The 14,801-nt window shown below is 40.2% G+C and overlaps 1 protein-coding gene across 1 annotated transcript in view; it reads right to left on the bottom strand.

The window, feature by feature from the left end:
• Window positions 1-14,801, bottom strand: part of LOC107298465 (lysyl oxidase homolog 2) — a gene marked incomplete at its 5' end in the record, with an annotated part of 47,393 nt that overhangs the window by 14,477 nt on the left and 18,115 nt on the right. The window contains 4 exons of the mRNA XM_015827842.1: window positions 2,840-2,991; window positions 6,773-6,956; window positions 9,022-9,169; window positions 10,484-10,536. Of these exons, the coding sequence (XP_015683328.1) occupies window positions 2,840-2,991; window positions 6,773-6,956; window positions 9,022-9,169; window positions 10,484-10,536 (537 nt within the window). The remainder of the gene's footprint in view (window positions 1-2,839; window positions 2,992-6,772; window positions 6,957-9,021; window positions 9,170-10,483; window positions 10,537-14,801) is intronic.

Genomic DNA, 14,801 nt, shown 5'->3' with positions numbered 1-14,801 from the left:
GTTTAAACTCTGCTCATTTTAAAAACTGCATTGCAGAAAAAAGAATCATATTTACATAGCCCACGCTACCTGCATATTTTGAGTTGCTGCCCAACAATATCCTCCATCAGCATGATCAAGATGATATCATGAGCCAAGGACAAAAATTATTCATAATTCATTTTTTATTTTGAAATAGGTAGGTAGGTAGGTAGGTAGGTAGATGATAGATAGATAGATAGATAGATAGATAGATAGATAGATAGATAGATAGATAGATAGATAGATAGATAGATAGATAGATAGATAGATAGATTGCTGCTGTTTGCTATGAAAAAGATCAAGACAACCCAAAAACTAAACCAAATTTCTTCCATCCTTTGAAAGAGATACTGTGTGATTGATTTCATCCTGTGTGAGATTCATCAGATGTGGGTAGCCAGATGTTAATAGGGAATTGAATTCACAGACCTTTGTACGTTAGATAACTTTCCTTTCAGATAGATAGATAGATAGATAGATAGATAGATAGATAGATAGATAGATAGATAGATAGATAGATAGATAGATAGATGATAGATAGATAGATAGATAGATAGATAGATAGATAGATAGATAGATAGATAGATAGATAGATAGATAGTCTGTCTCAAAGTCACACGCCTAAAGCGGAACTAGAACTCACAGCCTCCTCGTTTCTAGGACGGCACTTCAACCACTACACCAAACTGGTTACACCAAATTGGCTCAGAGGTCTCTGAATAATAATAACTGTAGTCTATCGATGATACTTGGTGTAATATATGGTATCTGGTACTGGTACCTGAGTACCTGGTACTCATGAAATATTTTCAGATTACTACTCCCAAAATTCCTGGCAAGGTCTTGGCTAGACTAAATCCTAGTAGAAAAACTCTAGCCTTCTACTCCTAAGTCCATTAAGATGATCTTAAATAATCCATAACCCACCATAACACCAGCCTATCTCCTCTTATTCTTGGAAGTCCAGAACTTCAACATAATTTTTACATATAGGCTATCCAACTTGATATAGATATATCCTACATCCTACATAGGTTATATCAGGCTATGCTTGATTTGATTGTACACAGGTTTTCCCAGGAACCTCTGAAGATCATATTAATGAAGGATACTTGTGTAGTATTGAGACATGAACAATTTTACTTGGGGGAATAGGAACTCATTTTTGTTTTCTACCAGTTCTTGACAACAATGTACTATGTTTATTCATAGAGTAGAAGAGTTCTACTCTAATCTGAATTATAATTCACAGTGTCTCTAAGCTACCAGGATATGAAGTGAACTGTAGTCCATCAAGAAGGCATCAAGTTGGCAAAAGCATCTCTTGGGGTTGAGGGTCTCAAAACCGAGGTTGCATGGCCTCTAACCCTGACATTAAGTAACACTTGAGCATAAATCCAAACTGATATTTAAGATGGAGCAATTGTTTTAAAGGAAGTATTAGGAAGACGCTTGGTTAAAAACTGTGAAGCAAATTATTTGGAGAAAGGCTAGGATGTTTCTCAAATTATATTGAGCCCATGGATTTTAAAAGAACACAGATGTTAAACTGAATGGAACATGTGGAGTTTGGCCAAATCCTGGGATGTAAATCTTACGAATTCACTGAACTGCCTGCCAGCGGGGACTTCGAGCCAGCAGTCTGAAGATGACCTCAATTTGGAGGGTTGAGGAAAAGCTCCTCCTGTTCAAAACCCAAAATTCAGTAAACATTTTAAGAAGTATTCAAAACTCTGATTCATATGACCCTTTTCAGGTCACGGCAGCTATTTGAGGAGCCTGCTTGTGTTTTTGGTCCTCTAACATCTGTTTGTGTGTGCTGCACTATATACGGTTTTAGCTCTGTTTGCCCAGGGGTTTAAAAATATGACAATGTGCTCATAGTTGAGTTTGACCCCATGGCTGAGTAGCTGACATCACAAGCAGCGATCAGGCTACCAAGACATAAAAACAAGTTGCATCAAACGAACTGAGCTCCTTTGCTCTGTCTGATGGCAAGACTGGTCCTCAAGAAGACCACCACTTCTACTCTCACTGCTACTATAGCAACGGATTCTCCTCCTTATCTCAACCCTCCGGCTCATGGTTGTCCCAAAAGTGCCTTTTCCAAAAGGCAATTGCACATTCTTGGTTTTTTTTTTCTTTGAAAATATTCTGCTTCTCATCCAACCAGCTTCTTTGGTTCTGAACTGAAGTTCTTCTCGGAACCGAAGAGCTTCTTGGAGGAAAAGCAAAATGTTTTCAAAGAAAAAAATCAAGAAAGTCCAGTTGCCTTTTGGAAAAAGCACCTTTGGGTCAACTCTCCTCATTATGTTCTTGCACTAACAACAATGTGAGGTGGGTTGGTATAGAGTAGAGTAGAGTAGAGTAGAGTAGAGTAGAGTAGAGTAGAGTAGAGTAGAGTAGAGTAGAGTAGAGTAGAGTAGAGTAGAGTAGAGTAGAGTAGAGCTTGAAGGGATCTTGGAGGTCTTCTAGTCCAGCCCCCTGCTCAAACAGGACAACCTATACCATTTCAGACAAGTGACCGTCTACTCTCTTCTTAAAAACCTCCAGTGATGAGACTGTGGCTGGAACAAAGTAAACCAATAATTTCCAAAGCAGTATCTTTGTTGGTGGTCTCTTGATCTGGAGGTCAAGGGGGGAAAAAAAGTAAGAAATGATGTTTCCATGCTCCAGCTCTTAAGATAAAGCATATAGTGCATTCTACAGAAGGAGGAGGAGGAGGAGGGGGAGGAGGAAGAAGGAGAAGGAGAAAAGAAGAAGAAAAGGAGAAGAAGAAGAACCATTCTCCCATTGTGGAAGGTGCCAATTATCTCACCTGGTTTTGGAAGCCCATTGCTGGGATGTTGCATCTCACACCAGCATCTTCTTCATGGGTGCAGCTCCTGATCTCCTTGCTGAACTTACAGTCCGTAATAGACTTTTCAAACCCTGTGCAGTCCACTTCGTTGAGATGGATGGGACCAATGCCTTCAAAAAGGGAGGGACGCTCACAAGCTCATTTCCCCACAATAAGAGGGAAGTATACTGCATATTTGACATGTTCTGATGGAAACTATCCCAATTTGGTGACTACAGTAGTTAAAGTCAACATAAATTCAGTTACTCAGTTAGGAAATGTGTAGATCTTACAATCCCCCGCCCCTTTCAGAGAATAAAATAGATGACTTCATGAAATGTGATACGCCAATGTTTGTTGTTGTTTCCTCCTGCTTTTTCATTCTACTTAATAGAACTTTCTCTCCTAGAGACCTGTCCTAAGAGCATCACTGCTTCTGGAGAAAATCAGATCAGGAAAGTGCATTAAAGAATTCATCGATTGTCTATGGAGATTCTCAATTCTGCTGAAGAAGCTTCTTGGATGAGAAGGTAAATGTTTTCAAAAACCAAGAAAGTCCAGTTGCCTTTTGAAAAAAAAGCGCCTCTGGAACTATTCCTAGCCTGGACATCTCAACTCCACAGATTCCCCCAAATCCAGACAAAGGTCCAGGAGACTTCTGAGTTAAAAAATATCCAGGGCTTTAATAAAGCCTTTCTGCAGTTAATTTTGTTTTTATTCTATGAGATACTTTCCAGTATTTTTCTTCCTTTCTTTCATTAGTTAGAAACAGAACAAAGGCCAAATTTCCATTTCTCCATCATTTCTTAAATTTCATTTGGAGAATTGGGAGCAAAATATGCCACTGGCATTTCTGACCATTTTTGCCCATAACTCTAAACATTTCAATAGGGATAAAGATAATTCTTTTGCAGAACAACAGAAAGACAAAAAAAATCTCAAATAAACACGGGCCGTTGGAAGAATTCTAACGTTATTTTTACTTTCGTAAGAAAACAGAGGGTTATAAAAGGATTTCCAAGAAATCTTTGAACTTAAATGGACACCATGACACTACAAAATAACAAAAAATGTTGCGTCCTGTAGAAGGGCTTATGCTTCCCCTTTGTAATGCAACCCCATTGAAGCGAGCTCTGAAAATCTACTTTTTATGCCACGACCTCTGATGGGATGTCAGTCTAGGAGAGATGGTATTGTTTTTCCACACATTTGTTTTGAATTATTTTGCATTATAGTCTTTTAAATTGTTTCATGCTGAGCACCACACAAAGTTGGGAGACATCTAGACAGCCTATAATTACATAAATAAATACATAGATAAATGTTCATCCCTTTTCTCTAGTAAGTATCTGATATTATGCATGTTTATTAAGTACTCTCAATAAGCTCAAAAGATAGAACTGGATTCTTGGGGCGGGGCATGAGATACACAGTCTGTCTTTTATACCCTACTTTTCTATAGCAGCATATATTCAAGGCAGAAGAAACTAAAGCCAAAAATCAAACACAGGATCTAAAAACTAAAGTAGATTAAAATCATTAGGTCCTAAAATATCAGGATTGAAGAATCAGGACTGCATGCAGTGGTGGGATTCAAATAGGTGAACAACCGGTTCTCTGTGTGGATGCCGCTTCCGGAAGTCCATTCTGGGCCTGGGCAACAAAAAATTAGGTACTGCTTCTGCCGAAGTGGTGCGAACTGGCTGAATCCCACCACTGACTGTGTGTTAAGTTCCAGGTACGCTGATTTATTGCTCATACTTATACGCAAGAATCTAGTCAACTGATGGTCAACACTAAATTGGTGGAATTCAAGAGGGGCTGGAGTTGGATAGCTTGTGGCAACATAATGACTCCTGGCTGATTCCTCTCTTGACTCCACCTCAAGTTCTGCCTCTCCTTCTCCTACGTCAAATCATTTAACTATTGCAAGACTAGCAAAATAGCTTTGTCTTTACAGATTTTCTACACACTGAGAGTATGTCATAGTAGTATCCTACCTTATTCTTCTTATTATTGAAGGTTAATACTGTAAAACAGTTGTGGGCCCATTCGTGCTGTTCTATATGCTTGAATAGACTAGTATCTAATTAAACTGAAAGACCTTTCGTGGTTTCCCCAAATTTCAAGAACAAAGTTTAGATGGAAAAAAGTTAGTTTTGTTGCTGTTCTCATAATTTTTTTTTTTCTAAAGCAGATAGAAAAATAAAATGCAAATGTATTTTGCTAGAGGTGGTACCTTCTGCTTTAATCACTTTTTAACAGAGTTGGAAGGGACCCTGGAGGTCTTCTAGTCCAACCCCCTGCTCAAGCAAGAGACCTTATACCATTTTAGACCAATGGCTGTCCAATCCCTTCTTTAAAACCTCCAATGTTGGACCACCCACAACTTCTGAAGGCGAGCCGTTCCACTGCTTAATTGTTCTCACTTTCAGGAAATTTCTCCTTAGTTCTAGGTCAATTCTCTCCTTGCTTAGTTTTCATCCGTTGCTTCTTGTCCTGCCTTCAGGCGCTTTGGAGAATGGCTTGACTCCCTCTTCTTTGGGGCAGCCCCTGAGATATTGGAATACTGCTATCATGCCACACCTTACCCTTCTCTTCACTAGACTAAACAAACTCAGTTCCTGCAACTGTTCTTCAAATGCTTGAACCTCCAGTCCCTTAATCGTCTTTATTAATACACTTCCAAGAAACGCTAGTTATTTTTCCTAATAATCGCCAATTTTCAGTAAAGGAAACACAACACCGGAGTAGTCTTTCAAAATGTCTAGCTTCTGCTTGTGCAATGTGCCAACCTGCTCCAGCCCCATCACGTTGCAAGGAGGGTTTCTTTCATGTGATGCTAGCACTTCCGTAGCGGTAACCACAATTCAATATATATTAGAGCCCTCTGTGCGCCGTTTGGCTGTAAGCTCACATTTTTAAGATTCCAGAGAACTGCAGTGTGTCTCATACGTAGATTATTTTCCTCTTCTTTTCCCCAAACCACACCATTTTGGAGTTACTTCACTGCTTATTTAGATTCCTTGCTTCTTTTGTGCCATGAACATTGCTTTGATGCTACCATGGCAGGTTTTTTTCCCCCCAGCATTCACCCGGGGTGAATTCTATATGTTTAATGTTAAATTTATTTGATACTTGGGTTATTTCCCCCCTTTTTTTTGAACACCAATCTTTTTTCTTTTTTGTTGTTATTAGCGCTGGATGTAATTTGTGTGTGTGTGTGTTTCTGTTTTGTATTTTAGTCTTGTTGATAAAACAAAGTAAATATATTTTAAAAAAGAAACTTAAACTTTATAGAATATTACCTCCCTCGTTTGAGATGCCATTCTTAGTTATATCAGCTTTCCGAAGAGTTAGATTGTTTTGCCTATCAAGTAATCCCTTCCTGAACTGGAAGATGTTAATGATCGGATTATGGGATGGGGTCAGCTCTTGGCCTCTCCATCTTCATTACCCCTTCATCCTTTAAGGAACGGTTGCTGGAATTGGGTATGTCTAGTTTAACGAAGAGAAGGACGAGGGGGGACATGATAGCAGTCTTCCAGTATCTCAGGGGCTGTCCCAAAGAAGAGGGGGTCAAGCTGTTCCCCAAAGCGCCTGAAGGCAGGACAAGAAGCAACAGATAGAAACTAATCAAGGAGAGAAGCAACCTAGAACTAAGGAGAAACTTCCTGACAGTTAGAACAATTAACCAGTGGAACAACCTGCCTCCAGAAGCGGTGAATGCGCCAACACTGGAAGTTTTTAAGAAGAAACTGGACAGCCATTTGTCCGAAATGATATAGGGTTTCCTGCCTGAGCAGGGGATTGGACTAGATGACCTCCAAGGTCCCTTCCAACAACATCATCATCATCATCATCATCATCATCATCATCATTATTATTATTGCCTAATTTTAAACACCTTACCTTGTCCAAGTCTTGCACCCAAGATAGCCTCCTTGGCGGTTCCGAAGCCCAATTCTCGGCAGGCCACGCTGGCGTGACGTAAGTCCCACCCGTCATCACAAATGGTTCCCCACTCCCCATTCATCAACACTTCAAGGCGGCCTTCTCCAACCTGGGCTCCACCCTTTAGCCTCACCAGAAGGTGCTAAAAAAGAATGGGAAAATCTTTTGTCACTTAGGAACGTCATTGTCAGAGGCAATTTTTGCTTATTTGGTCGTCTGTCTTTAAGCCAACTCATCCACATCAATGCACCTTCTGGCACAAATCACAGATAGCATAAAGACAGAACTTGACTTACGGTCATAAGTGGGACCAGAACCTCCATCACTAAGCAGTGCAGACATTAAGTGATTTCACACCCGATTTTTCACATTTTTTTGCCATGAATTGCCTTGCCTTGTCTTATCACAAACCTGAATACTTTGTTAGATCCACCAACACAAGCATCAGAGCTGGAATCTCAAGACCTTATTAATAGCAAGAATAACAGTCTCCAGGTAAAGAATTGTATTTATATTTATATATAATAAGAATCAGCTTATACAGAATAAGAATCAGGATCTAATATAATGTCTTAGTCTGGAATCTTTCAGTTGGTTCATAATTCCAGATCCAGCCAACCTAAATGGTACCGTTAAGTCTATGCTGTGATCACTATTTTGGTTACCAACTTAAGAAATCATATGTGGCAATTTTCAGCTTTTTAAATATGAGTGAAGATCTGCCAAAAATGGTGCTAACTCAGAAATAGTTGGCAGCATCAACTATCCATTCTATATTAAAAACAAATAAGTCTTACTCATCTTTCTTTTGCTGTCAGAGTGTGCTAATAAGCTACAAATCCACCCTTACATAAAGTTCAGGAATTCTAATGCACAACCGTCCACATTATCATTTACATAATAGGAAAGTTGTCTCTTTGGAAGAACACAAAGCAACAGTCAGTTGGCGTGAACAAAAGAATTTGGAACAAGAATTAGGCGACATTTTGCCAAGTGCTTCACCCCTTCCAGCGATAAATGAAGTTTGTGCAGTTCTGAAACGTTCTGAGTTAAAGCAGGGGAAAATTATAAATAAGGCTCTGCAGAATATAATTCTTAGCATTTTCCAGGTAAACACGAGCAACCGAGCAACTGTGCTTGAAAAATAAATGCAATGTTTTAAACATGATGGCAGTGCCTTGAAAATATTGTTAGTGTTCCTTGAGGAGCAGCAGGAAATATACATGTACGCCTTGGAATGTTGAACTTTGGAAAATTAGAATCTGCAGCGGAGAGAGTGTTTGGGGCACTATAAATTATTTGGAATTGGGAGAAAAGCTTGGTTATGACTGGTTCTAAAATGTATCCTATACCCTTCACAATGTTTTTTTTTTTAATGTGGTAATCTTATTTAAGAATTGCATACTGTACAAGGCATAGTCAAAAAGAAGAGAAGGTCAAAGAAGGAGGAGGAGGAGAGGAGGAGGAGGAGGAGGAGGAAGAAGAAGAAGAAGAAGAAGAAGAAGAAGAAGAAGAAGAAGAAGAAGAAGAAGAAGAAGAAGAAGAAGAAGAAGAAGAAGAAGAAGAAGAAGAAGAAGAAGAAGAAGAAGATGATCACTTTATTGGTATGCATCACAAAGTATTGTGAATAGCTATTAATATTTTCATAAAAAGGCATTATGCAAATAAGCATGTGGCACAGAATGGGAAAAGTGTGTGGGGAAGAAGAAGAAGGAGAAGGAGAAGAAGAAGATCATCACTTTATTGGTATACATCACAAAGTATTGTGAAGAATACTATCTTGTACAAACTTAATGTGTGCCTTATCCCATCACTGGATTCTAGCCAGTTATGTTCACAGTTCTGTAAGTAATGGCCATATATGGACAAAGAATTCATGATTAGCTAGAATATTTTATCCCAATAGAATTTGGTCCCTGACTGAGCAGATTTTGAAGCTAAGGAGTAGCTGAGTAAACTTACTCAGGCTATACTGAGACTACGCAGTGTCTAGCAGATCTGACATTTTTCCCTCAGATTATTTGAAAGGAATAGGTTTGTGATTTCAATACAAACAAATCCAATTCACAGCTAGCAATATACTCCATGCCAAATTCAACTTCCTTGTAAAACCAAGGAGAATTTCTTCCACTCACCTGAGCACGGAAAGCTTTGCCGAAGCCACTGTGGCTGCCAGGGGAAAAAGCTAGTCCAGGGCTACAGCTTACCACCGCAGGGATCCCATTCTCACAGGTAACGTTCCCGCCAAGTGTCATGATCCGATCACCCATTTTGCAACTAAAGAGATGTGATTCGGTGCCTTTGCAATTCACAGAATAAGCCCAGTATTTATGCTTCCTTCTGCTTGCTGATGTCCTGGAAGAGAAGGAAGAGTACCGCAATGGTTAAGAACTGACTGCTAAGATAAGAACGGAGAAGATCTGTCACTGACCGGAAGCATGGAGGCCAGGACATCTTCGCGTCCAGGCCAGATGAGTTCACACAACCAGGCAGGCAAGCATAATAGGGTCTACAACAACTCACCCTGGCCACCTCGCCATGGAACAACTTACCACAGGACAAGGGTTACCCTAATATCGAAGAAATAGTGGAACAGAATCATTATACAAAATGTGAAGGACAAAAATTAAAATAATTTTTTACAATATTTTAAATCATTACGTCGAATTGTTGAATTGTCCCTCAGCAAGTTGGCTGCAGCGAATTGGCGGTGACAAGTTCACCCTGGCAAGCGATATCACTTGCTCCCCGACACCAGAATCTGGTTCTGGAGATGTGTTTTAAATTCCCCTAAGTCTTAAGATATTTATTTGGTCCCTAGTTCCTTTCCCCGGAAAAGCAAAATGCAGAAAAGAATTAAGAGGTTGAATGTTTTTGCCCTCACATTCTGGGGCGGTTTACCGTAGATGCTGGTGAACTATACTTTTTACAATCTGGGTTAAACCAACCGAGCTGTACAGCAAAGATAGTTACTCGATGTACATTATGGCTAGACAGAAATTTCATACAGGTACTCCTTGACGTACGTCCACAATTAAGCCCAAAATTTATGTTGTTACGTGAGACTGCTGTTAAATGAATTTTGCTCCATTTTACAACCTTTCTTGCCACAGTTGTTAAGTGGATCACTGCGGTTGTTAAGTCAGAAACACAGTTGTTAAGTGAATCCAGCTTCCCCATTGACTTTGCTTGTCAGAAAGTCCCAAAAGGGGATCACATGGTTTCAGGACACTGCAACCGTCATAAGTACATGTCAGTTGCCCAGTATCTGAATTTTGATCATTTAATTATGGGGATGCTGCCATGGGCATAAGTGTGAAAAACGGTCATAAGTCACTTTTTTTTCAGGGGTGTTGTAACTTGGAACGGTCACTAAACAAGCTGTTGTAAATTGAGGACTACCTTCCCTATTCCTCCTCTAGGATTAACCAATGAACCACAGCGTCTATTTTGATGGGAGAAAAACAATCAGTTGAGGAAGAATCCCTTTGGTTTATCTGCTAGTTGGGAACAGAACCTTGTATGGCCTCACTGCTGAAGCCCTCAAGGATTAGGTTCAAGGGGTGAAGATAAAGAGGTTGTGACACCTTATGGATAATTTAGGCAATCATTTCCTTCCACAGCTTCCGAGTCCTTCAGATAAGACTAGAAGAAAAGAGAGACACCAACTTCGCTTTTCCACTAGTCTGGGAAAACACAAGCCAGATCTCCAAATATGTCGTCTGGAAGAGAAACCCAGTAAAAAACTGTCAACAACTTTGGGAGGCTCAAAAGATTAATAGGAACCATTTGAAAGGAACACAGGCGCTCTGCCCACAATATCTGTGGCAATCTTTCACACAATTCCTGGATACGAGAGAGGGGAATAAATCACGTTGGATTACCATTTGTCAAAACCAACAACTGTTTTGTTAGGGAAGGAAATAAGATGGCCTTAATTTAGAACCTGTGCATAAAATCCACTTTGGTGATTTTGAAATTACCCCAAGAATTAAATATGGCATCAATATTATAAGTTGGCAGACTTAGAGGTAGGGCGAGCATCACCAATGATTACTAACGCTACCTTTGTTGTAAGGTTACATTAACAGGCTCTTGCAAATCTAAAAAATACATCTCTCTTCCCTCGACTTTACGGTCCAAGGAACTTGGGAGGGTCTTTCTGAGACATAGAATAGAATAGAATAGAATAGAATAGAATAGAATAGAATAAAATAGAATAGAATAGAATAGAATAGAGCTGGAAGGGACCTTGGAGGTCTTCTAGTCCAGCCCCCCGCTTAAGCAGGAGAACCTACACCATCTCAGACAGGTGATTGTTACTCTAGTCTCTTCTTAAAGATCTCCAATGATGGGGTGCCCACGTTTTCTGGGGGCAAGCTGTTCCACTGGTTGATTGTCCTCACTGTCAGGAAGTTTCTCCTTAAATCCAGGTTGCTTCTCTCCTTGATCAGTTTCCAACCATTGTTTCTTGTCCTTCCCTCTGGTGCTCTGGTGAACCACCTGGCCCCCTCTGCCTTGTGGCAGCCCCTCAAATACTGAAACACTGCTATCATGTCTCCCCTATAGTCCCGCAGCTGTTCTTCATATCTTTTAGCCTCCAGGCCTTTGATCATCTTATATATGCTAGACCCCTAGCTTAGCTGGCTCTTATCTGTCCATTGCCTAGACTTCTGCTCCTTCTCCTAATCCAGTCTCTCCAGGCCATTCTCACAGACCATCAACAAGTTGAGCATTCTTGACTCATAGGGAGCATTTTAGTAAAGTCTTATTGCAGAATAAAGAATAAATCAGAGAACTTAAATCAGAAATATATGAAAAAATTTTAAATGTTTAAAAACATTGTATATCAGTTGGAATACCTCAAAGGGAACTTGGAAACTAACTACTTAAAGTTTTAGTAATTTCCCTTTTTTTAAATTGATATTTCTAAATAACAAAATAGTGGACTTTGGCGCTCAGCTTGAAGATTCAAAGAGTCCTAAAATCCTTTTCCAAAACCACCAAGTATTTTGTTTTTAGAGTTAATTTTCATCAAGATTATGCTGAACGTTAACTGTACGCCTTCTATAAATTCTTTGTCCGTATTAAATGATTTATAACATTTATTTTTAAAAAAATGATTAAAAAGCAATACAAAATGCGGTTTAGGGGTTATGAAAGTTAAGGAAATTTCTAAATTAGTTCAGTTGTGTCATGCTAAAAAAAATCCCTATCCAATTTCAGGTTGTAAGTTAGTCAATCTTTTTTTTTGTCCAAGCTTGTAAATAATATTGGCGTTCAACTATACCTATGAGTGAAACACACAAACTCCTTCTAATTTAGATACTTAATATTGGCTCACAGGTAGTCAAGTAGCTATGACAGAGCCAAAACTTTTAGATCAGAAATAGAATGCTTCTGAATATCAGAGAGAGAGAGAAAATATGCTTTCTCACAATGTGCTAAGATATTGCACGATTTGCTTGGTTTTCATTTAATATCGTGTGCAAACACTACTGTGTTTTAAACCAAGTTCTAATTAAGCGTAATGTGTATGGAGTCAGTCAACATGGCGGCATTTCCCCCCAAACCGGCCATCCCAACTGGAAATCTGAGGAAATGCAACTCCCAAATATCAGAAGACTAAAAGAGAATAAATACTCTGGGGAAAAATGCTCAGAAAAATATTACATTCTCGACCAACCAGACCCCTTTTTTTTACTTCCTGGGATGACAGAAGCCACGGCCTTTTTGCAGGGCTGTTATAACTTCGAACAGTCACTAAGCAAACGGTTGTAAGTCAAGGACTAAGGGTACTTGACCACCAGCAATTCAGAGCTGGTGGCATTAATGGACCTAAGTCTATTCAGCAAGACCTTTTCTGCATCGTTGACTGAGCTCAAGAAAACAGCAGAAAAGCAAACGGACAGATTTTCCAACTTGATTCCCCCCCCCCTTTAACATACATCGTCCTGCAAGCAGAAATTAAACGACATTCCAAACAGCAAGTTTGGCAGCCAGGATTGGGATGAAGGAAGCTGTTTGCTTTAGCAAAAGGTCCCATCTGTGAATCATTTCTCCCTCCCCCAACACCAGGCTGCTCGGCTTCACATGGGTTACCTCAGCACCTAAATGCTGTGGTCAGATTTAAAAAGAAATGAAAACGCTCAGCTTGGCAGGCGAATCTGCCCTTTTTTTCATAGACCGCCTACAGAAGCACGAAGCCAGCTTATTGGAAGAGAGCCTCAACTGCAGACTGGCTCCCCAGCTGCAGAACCACAAGGGCAGTGGAAGATCCCACTCCGTGGACAGAGCAATTTATGACGGCACGGGGTAGAAGGAGACCAGAGGGATGAGAAAACAGATGGACAGGGCCTCTGGAGTCACGTGTAAAAAGAACTGGATCCAAGTGACTGGAGAAGACATGAATGGAAGCTTTCCTTCCCTTGACTATACAAGTAGTCCTTGAGTTATAACCACAATTATACCCAAAGTTTCTGTTGGTAAGTGAGACATTTGTTAAATGAATCGCCGCAACTAATCAAGGAGAGAACCAACCTAGAACTGAGGAGAAATTTCCTGACAGTGAGAACAATTTAATCAGTGGAACGACCTGCCTCCAGAAGTTGTGAATGCTCCAAGACTGGACGTTTTTAGGGGTTCCTGCCTGAGCAGGGGGGGTTGGACTAGAAGTCCTCCAAGGCCCCTTCCAACTCTTTTATTCTATGATTCTGAATTTTACCCCATTTTATAACCTTCCTTGCCGGAGATGCGAAGTGAACCACAGCAATTGTGACACAGTTGTTAATGTGAATCACTGCAGTGGTTAAGTTAGACACACGGTTGTTAAGTGAAATCTGGCTTCCCCGTTGATCTTGCTTGTCAGAAGGTTGCAAAAGGGGATCACTGCAACTGCAACTGTCATAAATATGTGCCAGTTGCCAAGCTTCTGAATTTTGCTCATGTGACCATGGGGATGCCACAACGGTCATTAAGTCTGGAAAAAAGATGATAAGTTACTTTTTTCAATGCTCTCTTAACTTCCAACAGTCATTAAATGAACTGTGTAAGTCAAGGACTACCTGCATGCAAATCCACAACAGCAGGTTTCTAAAAGAAGCAAGGGGGATGCTACTGGCTGACTTGCAACAGTGAGAAGTTCATACATTCCTTTGCTGGGTTTTCAAGCTGAGTAGCTTTGGGTCAGCTGCTAAGGATGGTCAGGAAAGGGGTAAATGGTTGCTTGTCCTTCTTTGCTTCTAATGAAGGCCCCTTTTGCTCTCTCCTGCAGCGTGCAATTGGAAAACTACAGAAGATTTAGTCCACATTGCAGTTGTTTGTCCATCGATTTCGATAAAGAGGACACAAGGCATGCGTGTTTACAGGAGCTGATGATAATTAAGCAAACTTGGCTGATTCCAAATGTCTAAACATTGTCAAGTCAGGAAACCTTACAGCTGTAGCACAGCCTGGAGAATAAAAATAGGTTGGAAAATGGAAATGGCAAACCAGGTCATCATGAAGCGAAGAAAACTTCAGAGCATGTTCATGAGGTCACCCGACGTCAACCTATTTAAGGACGTTTTGGCCTTAACTTTCATGGGAGTGAATGAAAAGATTAGTGCATACCCCTGGGATTATACCATACAGGTAGTCCTCGATTTACAACAGTTCGTTGAGCGACTGTTCACAATTACAACGGCACTGAAAAAAGTGACTTAATTGTTTTTCACACTTACGACCGATGCAGCATCCCCACGGTCACGTGATCAAAATTCAGATCATCATTGGTGATGATCATTTACTTTTAAGCAACTGCTTCTCCTTCTGAGCTTCTCTGGGAATTTGTTGGGCTGAAGAAAAGGAGACCAATGAGTCACACTGAACAGGACATTTTCCTACTTTCAGCTGACTGATGTGACCCCACTGAAGAGAGGAAAGACTGAGTCACCAAGCCCGAAGCCCATTCCCTCAGGACAGGCAGTTGTGATTCAACTTACAGAGC

This window comes from Protobothrops mucrosquamatus, unplaced genomic scaffold, assembly GCF_001527695.2.
Source record: "Protobothrops mucrosquamatus isolate PMUCROS unplaced genomic scaffold, P.Mucros_1.0 scaffold4000, whole genome shotgun sequence".
NCBI classification, from domain to species: domain Eukaryota; kingdom Metazoa; phylum Chordata; class Lepidosauria; order Squamata; family Viperidae; genus Protobothrops; species Protobothrops mucrosquamatus.
The sequence above is the reverse complement of the archived record's forward strand: the minus strand, read 5'-3'. Positions and strand labels throughout refer to the sequence as shown.